An 11,498-nucleotide genomic window follows, 5' to 3' on the forward strand; every position below is an offset into this window, starting at 1 on the left:
AGGGAGAAAAATAGAGAAAGAAGAAGAAGATGAATGGAAAATAAAGAAAAGGAAAGGAAACTTCAAAGAACATAAAAGAAAAAAATTAAATTGCTCAAAATGACAAAGATGTAGGGACCAATTGTATAATTTAACTTATAATTTTTATTTGAAATGATGATTTAATATGCCAATGAACTTACTCTTACCTTGTTAACGACAGTTAATGCTCAGTGACTAAAATGTTACAATATGATAATAAAAGTGATTAAAACGTAACATTTCAAAAATAAATTACTAAAATTTAACCCAAGATAAATAAAATTGACTATTTTGATCGTATAACATCATTATTATTATTATTATTATTATTTACTCTTTCCTTTGTTAGCACGAATAGGTAAGCACTAAGGCCCAATTCAATTCAATTTGTACCGAAATGCTGCATTCAGGTTTTAGGGCATTAGACATTAGTTAATCATCCAAATCATCTTAGGTGGCCGCCGCCATTTGAACCACCGCAATGGCCACTCTCACCGCCGACCAGCCACTGACCCTGGATTCTCTCCCTTCCGTAGACTTAACTACCCTAACCCAATCCGAGCTCCTCTCCCTCTCCCTTTGTTCCCCAACCGCCTTCGACCTTCACTGCTCCGACAACCTCGTAATCCCTTCCATCGACCGTTCCAGCTTCAATGAATCCGCTGGCTCCCGTCGCCAGACATTCGCCCGTCTTTCCCCTAACAACCATCATTCCTCCCATCACCACCCTCTCCGCCACCGCATCCCCGGCCTCCTTCCGGCCCCCAAACCGGCCCCTCCTTTCCCTCCTCTACATGACCCCGAAGCCCTAGAGAACCGATCCATAATATCTTCCCTCAAGGTCTCCCTCAAATCCCACCCTGAATTCCAGCATCTCGATTTCACTACCCCTCCTTCCTCCCCTAGGGACGCCATTGTAAGTTACGGGATGAGGGATACCATGGTGGATTTTGAGATTAAAGATGCAATGATCAGCCTTGGGAAGAGGAAGAGAGGGAGGAAGCCCAATGTGCAGGCTGTTAATTCCGAGGAAGAGAGAGAGCGGGGTTTAGAGATTGTGAACAAAAATGGAGTTGCCGTCGATTTGGTCGCATTGGGCGGTTTGGAGGATCCTTATGCGGAGGAATTGAAAAGGAGGACCGAGGGAATGGCGGGAAGTGAGGAGGCTTTGCTAGGGTTTATGAGGGATCTGGGTGGGCAGTGGTGTAGCAGGAGAAGGAAGAGGAAGATTGTTGATGCTAGCATCTTCGGAGATGTCCTGCCGATAGGGTGGAAGCTTTTGTTAGGGTTAAAGAGGAAGGAAGGTCGTGCTTCTGTATATTGCCGGAGATATATTAGGTGATTTCTTCGTAGGTTTATTTGTAGATTCTTGTAGTTTTATTGTGAGTGCAAAAGAACAAATCATAAATTTATAATTTTTCTGAATTTGGGTTATATTTTAGTTAATCAAAGACACTCTATTCTTAACATTAACAGTATTTTTCCTTTGTATGTATATATCATAGACATCATCATTATTTCTTTTTGTTTTCAGTCCCGGTGGGCGGCATTTTATATCATGTAAAGAAGTCGCTGCATACTTGCAATCCTGCTTTGGTCTCCATGATGCACCCTTGACAATGGATAATGTTTGCGACATTGCTCAGCATATTTATCAAATGGCTCCTGAAATTGTAAGTGATGTTTGCGGGGAACATTTTTTTAACTCGTGAAAGAAGAAGAAATTCTTAACAGTTTTTATGTTCATGCAATGGCAGGAAGGTGCAATCCAGAAAGGAGATGATCAAAGGCGGACTGAACGTGAGAAGGAAGTCAACTTACTGGGAATGGATAACCTGGCAGAAGTTCAAATACATGATCTTTTTGAATGTCATAAATGCAATATGACTTTTGATGAGAAGGATGCATATTTACAACATCTTTTATCATTTCACCAAAGGACTACAAGGAGGTACAGGCTTGGTTCTTCTGTTGGAGATGGTGTGATACTTAGAGATGGGAAATTTGAATGCCAATTCTGCCATAAGGTATTTCATGAACGGCGTAGGTACAATGGCCATGTAGGGATCCATGTTAGGAACTTTGTGAGAGGAATTGAAGATTCACCTGGTTTACTGACGCTTCCCAGGAGAACTGAGGTTGCAACTAAGCAAGAGTTGCCCGCGAGGATTTCCAAAATGGATGCTTTAATTGAAATTGCACAGAATTCTATTCTTGAAACTAGTACTGCTGTGCCTAGATATGAACTCAATGATGGATCGAGTCCTGATAAATTGAATGCAGTTCCAATTCCAGATATTCCTGCTTCTACTTCTGATCATGAAATGAATTCTGATTCGCCTTCAAGTGATTCTGGAACAGAGGATGAAGTGACTGATAGAACGCTAGATCAAGATTTATGTCAACAAACCAGTGAGCCTATGGTCATTGATGAGAAGATGAAGAAGATTGATGAAGCTATCAGTGTTGCAAATATGGATTCTCTTTTTGATGCTACAATTTCTGATTGTATGGACGAGCAAAATGGTAGTACGTCTGAAACTGTAGTCAGAAAATATGGTTTAACAATTCATGCCGAAGAAGCTGACAAGTCTGGCATTGAGCAACATAGAGGTCCTGAAAGAAATTTACTTGTTCCCTCCACCGATCAGGGTGTCTGTGATGTTGAGAATGAAGTCAATTTAGTTGGTGCGGGCACAAAGGAGAATCCTAAACCTGAAGAAGTGGATATCAGTACCAATTCTGAGTTAGTTGTTGGTTTAGGGAATAGTTGTGAGCCAGCTAAAGATGTTTCACCAGAGACTATACGTCAAACATCTGGAGAAAATGTACTTCAGGCTGAAGTCCCTGAATCATCAATGCCCCTATTGTTACCAGTCGATGGTCCATTGGTTGCAAATTCTATCTCGGACAAGGTATAAAGCCACTGTTCTGATTTTTGTTGCTTTATCAGTACAATGTGATGTAAACAGTTTGAGATTATTGTTCTGCTTACTAGAGCTCTTGTATCATTGTTCCTCTCCATTTATCGATGTTATCATTCATTTTTTTCTTTTGGAGTGCACTTTGCCTCAGTTTGGTTGTATAGTTGCCGTCAGTAAGCTTTCCTCTTTGATTGCTTACATTGTTTGGCCTGGTTCATCAAAAAAAAGTTTAGATGGTTCCTCATTTCTTCCTTTATGAGTAGTTTCAGAATTTTTACAACTTTCTCAACTAAACAGAAATGTTTACATCCATAGAATTGAAATAAGGTTATTAACTTTTTATTTTATGTTAAATTCTTCTTTGTGCACAGAAGAAAGGTTGTGCAACGTGACCTATTGATGGTTTACTTAATATGCTATATCAGTTGCCTATATATCCTGGCATTTTGGGTGGGGGGGGGGGGAGGTAGACGTCATAGTTTTCTTACCAATGCTAGGTCATCGAGGAGAAGTGGTTTCATTGAAGAAATTACTTTAATATTCATGTTCTCTATGTGTAACAGCAGGGAGAAGATGGTTTATGCAGCATCAACGAGAGGCTTGACAATGTTACAGGATTTGATGAGCCGAAGTTGGTTGAAACAGAGGCGATCAATTTGAGCATTGGCGGTGTGCAAGTATCTTCCTCGTTGCCAGAGGTTCCAGTAGAGTTGGCTAATAATCCAGCTATAGAAGGTGATTACACTTCATCGGTTCAGTTTGGGTCAGAAGTCTTGTTAAATATGGCTGGCAAGCCTCAGCTTACAACTCTGTGTGTATGGTGTGGGACGGAGTTCAACCAGGAGGCCGTCGATTCTGAAATACAATCAGATTCAGTTGGTTATATGTGTCCAACTTGCAAGGCCAAATTTCTAGGCAGCTCACTACAATAAGCATGCAGTTCATTTCCCATGTATAAAAGGATAAAAACAACAGTGATTCAGCTATGAATGATCTCCACCTTTGGTAAGCCTTTCATGTACAAAGTTACAGAGATAGAACCCCCTAATGTTGGTAACTTAAATTAAATTGATATTTGTATATTGCAGAGCCTACCTCTGTTATTATTTTTTAATCCTAGTATTTTTTTCCTATGGCTTATGTGGTGCTTGATATATCTTTTCCTCTATAGTAGCATATCTTGGAATATTGTCTTCTTATGCTAGATTAGTGCTTTATGCCATCCAGACTACGTAGGACTGACACTTTGATCTTTCAAAATTGATGTAAAAGATTGTGTTATATATAATGTGGTCGTAGTAGATTCCTACCGAGTTCATGTAACGTAATTTGCCATTTTCTTGTGTTCCACATCTAACCTTGCTACCTTGGACCAGGTTGTCATAGATAAAAGTAATATTTTTCAGGTTTCACCTTGATGTAACTGCCAGTGCTTTGTTGTTGCTGTTATAAAATAGATGGCTCCCTTTGATTTGAGGGATAAAATAACATTTAATCCCTAATTTTGGATTTTTGAATTTTTTTTTTGTCCATATTAGTCTTAGAACTTGACAGTTTTTTTTTTTTTTATCTGGTCTTTAAATTTGGATTACTCATCACTTGATTTTTTTTTTAATTTAGATTTTGAGTAAAATATACGGCACTCAACTATTAGTGTGTTGTTTTGGGTCATTGAATTACAAAAACTTTCAATTTCAAATGGTTTATTTTTGTTTTGATCACCCTAACAGAAATAGTGAGGTGGTATATAATAACATATTTAGTCATCAACTTTTAAACATTTTATCAAATCAACCCTAATTCTAATAATTCTAAATATTTCAATAAATTTAATCTTTTACATTTAAAATTCTAGTTGTGAAAGAAAAATGGCAATCTATAATCCTAACTCTAGCTTGGGTTTGAGAGCTTTGGGTTACTTGGTGCCAGTTAACATTTTCTTTACCACTCCTCTAAACGTAAAGAAATTCTATAGTTCCGCTATGGAGAATTTAACAAGCTTCTCTCTTAAGAAAGATTAACATATAGGAACACTAAAATTAAGAACCCAGAAATGTAGCGACACTGTTGGTGGTTAGAACAAAAAGACCTAGTGGCAGCCATGTGTTCTTTAAGATTATGCTGAAAATGTTCTGGTTTTTTAGAAACTACTTTTAAAGACCCTAAAGCGGATTTGTTTAGATTTTTATTCCCATTTTTATTCCCCTATAGTTGAAAGGACCCTAGTAATGAAACTCTCTTTAGGACGAGAATTACTAAATATACAGGCATTCCTAACCAACCAAATTTCCCATAGAACAAATACAAATATGGTATTCCGGGATAACTTTGGCTTGTAAATCCAAGTATTAGACGAAAGATTCATAAATATCCAATCTTCCCAACTGAGAGAGGTCGAGAGTATGAATTGAATGCAATCAAACTTGGATAGATTCCCCTAGACAAGTTTTGTGACAGAGAATTCTCTAAAGAGATGATCGATGTCTTCTTGGGAACTAAAGTAGAAAGGACAAAGAGCCTCCACAATTAGATTTCTTGTGTAGGAGAAAAGCCATAGTAGGGATAGCCTTATGACCACATTTCCGCAAGATTTTTAATTTGGGAGGAATTTTAGCTTCCTAGATAAATCTCCATAGTTCAATTTCTCCATGAGCTCCACATGAATTTTTGCTTGCAACGAGAAAATATGCACTTAAAATGGTAAAGCAACCATTGCTCGAGAGACCCTGGCATAAGATATCATTACTATTAGGGGAATTAATAATAGGTGTGCTCAAGAAAGCCTCTAAAAGTTCTTGAGGTAGTTGGACCGAAATACTTGGGTGTCCTAACACTTCCCAATTTTCTCTAACTTAGTGGAAGATCCTAAAGCCTTCATCTCTCGGAAGTCTTCCTGGAGAATATCTTTGAATGCACGCAATTCAAACCAGTTTTTGTGCCAGAATTCACTTTTTGGCCATCCCTTATCACCTATCTAAGGCCTGATGCAATGATATGACTTATTTTCTTGAGTGACTTTCAAGTCATTGAAGTATTACCTATTGCTTAAAGGTTTCTAGGGTCCTGAACATATTTTGGTAGCAAAGTCTTAGCTCAAAAAGTATCTTTCCCCTTAATGAGTTTCCATCATCTCTCTCACTCAAGAAAAAATCTCGATTCATTTGGTTAAATTGATTAAGAATCCAAATAAATAGCATTCAAAATTACATAAAATAATTCGAGATGATTATCATAGATTGTATATCAACAAGTCTCCCCTAAGGGGAGGAGATTCGCTCTTCAGGTTTGTTTTTTTTGAACAATCTTATTATAGATTTTGATCATATCTGCTCTTTTTAACATAACGTCTTAAATGGGAGGATAATACGCTTCAGTACACTCGAATCCACGTCTTTTTATACTGACAACAATGCCGATGCCAATCAAATTAAGAATCAATCCACATTCAACTTATCTTTTCTTTCTAAACAAAAAAATAAAATAAAATACGTGGCTTAATCACTCAGCAAACTAATGTATATATATATTCATGATGAATGTGTTATACGGTCCAACTTAATTTATTGTGGAACATATGTAAAATCTATATTAATTAATAGGACAAGATTGAGAAGCCAAAAACTTTTTAAGACAGGTGCACCATGACTCACACACAGTCGTATGTATAGCAAATTGATTTGAAGATTTTGGCAAAAAGAAAAAGTGAAAATCCCAGAAGATGCTACAGCTTTGTCCTTTGCATAAAGGAGTGGTTCAAAATGATAGTATAAACTATATATATATATACAAATACATAAATATCATCTGTACTAGAAAAAAGAAAAAGGAAAAATACATTAAAAAAAAAGAAAGAATTGTACGACGACTTTACTAGAACTCTACACAATTTTGAAAATACAAAAACAGAATATGAAAATGTGTAATAGTTTTGAGTGATGGTTTCTTAAAAATGAGTAAAAAATATCGATTGAGTCTTAACTCGATTGGTACGAGTATTATTGTCAATGTAGAATGATATGGATTTGAATGCGCTGAAAAACATTCTCCTCCTATTTATGGGTTCGGGAGGAACTATGGGTAGTTCTAGATATAATGTAAAAAAAATAGATATAATCAAAACATATAATAAATTTATTTTAGAAGTAAGTATAAAATATAAAAATAAAATTTAAAATTATATACTAATTTTGATTTAACGTGTAATTTGGTATATAAATAATGATTTGGTATCATTATAAACATAGAATTTAAATTGTGGCTCAAATGTATACATAAAACACTAGTTTTTATTTAAACATACACGTTTAAATAAATACATCAATTTATTTTTATATTGAATAAATATAATTAATCATGAATATGATACGTAAACATAAAATGTTGCTATTGTATCCGCACATAAAATTTGAAATTATAATTATAAAAATATTAGTACATAAAGATTATAAAGAAGAATCGGATCAGATACAAAATTGTAAGGAATCAATTATATGGGGAGTGGCAAGGTAATATCACCTTTTAAATGGATTTTCAGTGCTACAAGCCTACACAGAATATAATCTCTAGACTTATTTATTTTCATTATTGAATAAATCATAAACTTTAATGCTACTTTCAACTTATTAATTATTTCATGACAATAATGTGTTTTTATTTATTCTTATATTATATACAAACAGTGTGTGTGGTGAGGCTACACCTTACGTATTTCCTTTATATTTTTATATTATTTTGTTTGTACAATTTTCTTTAGGGATAAATATTAAAATTATACATAAATTATGATTTAATTTGTAGTTGTATACATGAAATTTTAATTTGATCCGATTCTTATAAATTATTAATATAATTATTGATATAACATTATTTTATGTTCGTATATTGCATACACAAAATAATTGTATTTATCTAATATAAAAATAAATTGATGTATTTATTTCTTTAAATGTGTATGATTAAATCAAAATTAAAGTTTCAAGTATACATTTGAACTAAAATTAGAACTTCACTTGTATAATTGCACCAAATTACAGTTCATGTATATAATTGCACGTTAAATTAAAATTCACGTATAATTTTAAGATTTATGAGGATAGAAATTATTCGAATTTCGAATTTGAGATGGGCTGTTTAACTAAAATTTAGTGTTTTATTAATTAAATGAACACTATTCTTTGATTTTTGTTAATTAAAGCCCTTGAACTAAAAGTCTAAATCCCTTTGGGAGAAATCCGATACTCAAAATTTAATGTTTTTGAGATATGATACTGATATCACTATATTTTATGCATAGTTTGCGAATTTAGTCCCTATATTTTAATTTAGCTAATTTTAATCTATGTAGTTTTTAGTTTTGAAATTAATATGGTAGTAGTTAGATTCATAATTTAAATTATACTATTTTTAAAATTTTATGCGACAAACATATTATTACTATGCAATACCATGTTAATTTCTTATTCCTACATCATATTCACACAAAAATAAAGCACATCATTTTAGTTAATATATTTAACAGCTACTATTCGTGTTATGATTAAAATTTTAAGATTTGAAAAGTATATCATAGGGATTAAAATTGATCAAACTAAAGATTATGGGCTAAATTCACAACTTATGCATACTACAAGATTAATAACATGATTTGACCTAAAAATTTAACTACTACACTGAAATTTTAAAAATTAAAAAGTATAAGGTTTACAAATGATCAAATTAAAGTAAAAAGATTAAATCTATAAATTATACATAGTAAAGGGACTAGAAATACAATTTAACCTATTTAATTTCAGTATTTTTTTATAGATTAAAATAATAGTTTCTTTAAAATGTGTTTGTCCAAAGATGTTTTTTAAAAAAATAAAAGTCAAGAAAATTAAGTATTTTCATGAAAAGGATTTATCGGTAAAAGCATCATAAAACCTTTTGTACTATATTTTATAGATTGTATTTTAGTTTTTTTATTGAAAAATTGGACAAATTAGCCCTTGTATTAGTGAGCAAAACAATCCCTTTGTTAGAATTTGGTATTTGTAGATAAGATATAATAATAAATTTAGCCCTCAATTTTTACACATTTATTTAATTTGACTCTATAAACAAAATTTTTTAAAACTAATAAGGCTAAAAGGTCAAAAAGTCTTAGTAACAAATTGTAAAAAATCAATTAAGCCCTTTTAAAATTTAAAATTATTAAAAAATCATAAAAATATAAACAAAATTTATTTAAAAGTTATAACAAATTTTATTAAAAATAACAATACCGATCCAATAAAAGAGTAGGGTCAAATTGAATAAATTTGTAAAGATTGAGGGTTAAATTTGTTATTATACCTTATAAACACCAAAATAAACATTTAACCATGCAATTTTAACGAAGAGGTTGTTTTGCTCACTCATCGACATACAAGGGTTAATTTGTATCCCTTTTTAAATAAAAAACTAAAATACAATCTATAATATAATACAAGAAGTTTTGTGATACTTTTATTGGATTTATTTAATTAAAAACATAAAATTTACTACTTTGAGAGTATTTTTGGTAGTAAATCTTTTTCCATTTTAGAAAATGGAAAATAACTTTTTTTTTGCTAGTACAAAATATTAAATTAAAACATAAATGCTCTATATTTTTTTTTGTTAAAATTGAAGTTCTTTATTCTTCATTAAAATTTTCCTATTCTACTTATTTCTTTTCTAGAATTATTGTCATCATTCTATCACGAGTTCGTGTTTTTAATATCGAAAAAAAAATTAAAACACAAGTTTCTTTTTTTATCTAATTATTTTTTAAATTTTTAGGTGTCGCCTGAAACATCAGCGGCACTAAATAAATTTTTTTTACTTTTTTTCCTGTATACTGAAAAAAACTCGTATTTACTATACAAAATATGGGTGCCGCCGATTGATCCGGCTGCACCCAAAAAATGAATTTTTTTTATTAGAAATAAAGTGGTGTCGCCGATTAATTAAGTGACACTCATATTTTACTATGTATTTTGCCTATTCTCGTAGATATTATTCTTGTTATCCTATTTTCGTATATATTAATTTATTTTATATTATTCATGTAAGGAACCCATAATAGTCTTCTACTTATTGAATTTAAACATATTATTTTAATTTATTAACATCATTAAATTTTTTATATTAAATTTATATTTAGATGTGATCGTATAAAAATGGCACGGTCTTTGGAGACTAAAAATTTGATTCTCAAAATGGACAGCTTGACAGCTATTAATTTCATTGACAAAGTCAATAAACAGCTTTCATCAAATGCGTTAATCCGTTCAATACAATATATATCGAAGCGGAAATAATTTGTTCGTATTAAACATATATATTGAGACAAATGATCTAGACAACTTTTATGAAAACGAGAACAATAAAATACCATGTTTTCATTGATGCCTCCATAAAAATCTAAGTTGACTTTGAAGGCTGACCAAATTGAAATAATGTTCATGAGAATAGTCAGAAGTTAGATTTGAGTTTCTTTCCTGTTTATGGATAAATAAAAAAAACTATAAAGGGATAAATTCCTAAAAATAAAATCCAAATTCAGATTTACGAAAATTAATAGCAAATTTTCTTCCCCCCCTACTCTTAAAAGCCGCTTAGTGCGAAGCATATATACCTTCACCTATTAAAGCTTCTCCACTACTAAAGAACGAATAGCTTAATTTCAGAGAAAAAAATAAGTCATAAACTTCCGGAAAAAAGAAAGGGTTCCATTTTTTTCTTAATTGTGCAATCACTATAATCTTTAAAATTGTTGTAATAGCCGATTGAGTCTTAACATGATTGGTATTGGTATTGTTATCAATACAGGAGGACATAGATTCAACTACACTGAAACACATTATCCTATAATTTAAATGTTAAGAAAAAACATATAATGAAATTAATGTTTAAAAATATTATAATATTAGTAATTTAAAGTTTTCAATTATGTGTAATAATTTATATTTAAAAATAAAATTAATTTTTAAAAAATGTTTAGAATTTTATTTTAGGACACTATTAAAAATAAAAATAATTATATAAAAAATAATTATTTATCATTCTTTTATTAAAAATAACAGAGATAATATGAAATCACAATTTCGTTTAGTATGGTACCTACCATAAATCTTCCTTTTAGGCATTATTCTTTTGATTGGCAAATCACAGGAGTTCCAATTAATTTTTTTGACAAGACTAGAATTTAACTTAACTCGAAAAGTACTTTACAGATAATGTGAATTAGTACTTTTTTTCTTTGACCTTAAAAGTTAAAATTTACTATTAGTCTTTGTAAAAGTTGTAGATTTAATTTTTATATTTTAATTTGATTAATTTTAAACTTTTATTTTTAAATTATTCAATTTTAGTCCTTAAATTTTTAATTTTAAAATTTTATTTAAATTCATTTATTTATGTATTATGTATATGGTTAAAGATTTTGTCCATATTCTTCAATTAAATTATTTTAATATCTATATTGTTGTTAATTTATTGACTAAAATTTTAATGAGTAATATGCATATAATTTCACCATTTATTTACACT

At 31.2% G+C, this 11,498-nt stretch overlaps 1 protein-coding gene across 2 annotated transcripts; it reads left to right on the plus strand.

Annotated features, from left to right (window-relative positions):
* Positions 1 to 359: 359 nt before the first annotated feature.
* LOC108476368 (uncharacterized) lies at positions 360 to 4,268 on the plus strand. 2 transcript variants are annotated; one of them, XM_017778568.2, is made up of 4 exons: positions 360 to 1,359; positions 1,556 to 1,694; positions 1,779 to 2,936; positions 3,509 to 4,268. In XM_017778568.2, the coding sequence occupies exons 1-4, from the start codon at positions 503 to 505 to the stop codon at positions 3,875 to 3,877; spliced, it is 2,523 nt and encodes an 840-aa protein (XP_017634057.1). In that variant the 5' UTR covers positions 360 to 502; the 3' UTR covers positions 3,878 to 4,268. The 2 variants fall into 2 exon arrangements, with proteins under 2 accessions (XP_017634057.1, XP_017634058.1); XM_017778569.2 differs by having other exon boundaries at positions 3,512 to 4,268.
* The last annotated feature ends 7,230 nt before the right edge of the window (positions 4,269 to 11,498 follow it).

The sequence above is a fragment of the Gossypium arboreum genome, chromosome 3, assembly GCF_025698485.1.
Source record: "Gossypium arboreum isolate Shixiya-1 chromosome 3, ASM2569848v2, whole genome shotgun sequence".
In the NCBI taxonomy this organism is placed as follows: Eukaryota; Viridiplantae; Streptophyta; class Magnoliopsida; order Malvales; family Malvaceae; genus Gossypium; species Gossypium arboreum.

Excerpts from the sequence above, each read along its gene's own strand:
- LOC108476368 (XM_017778568.2), top strand. The coding sequence starts at position 503 with ATGGCCACTCTCACCGCCGACCAGCCACTGACCCTGGATTCTCTCCCT. Across the intron at positions 1,695-1,778 it reads ATCAAATGGCTCCTGAAATT|GAAGGTGCAATCCAGAAAGG; the intron begins GTAAGTGATGTT and ends ATGCAATGGCAG. Across the intron at positions 2,937-3,508 it reads CAAATTCTATCTCGGACAAG|CAGGGAGAAGATGGTTTATG; the intron begins GTATAAAGCCAC and ends TATGTGTAACAG.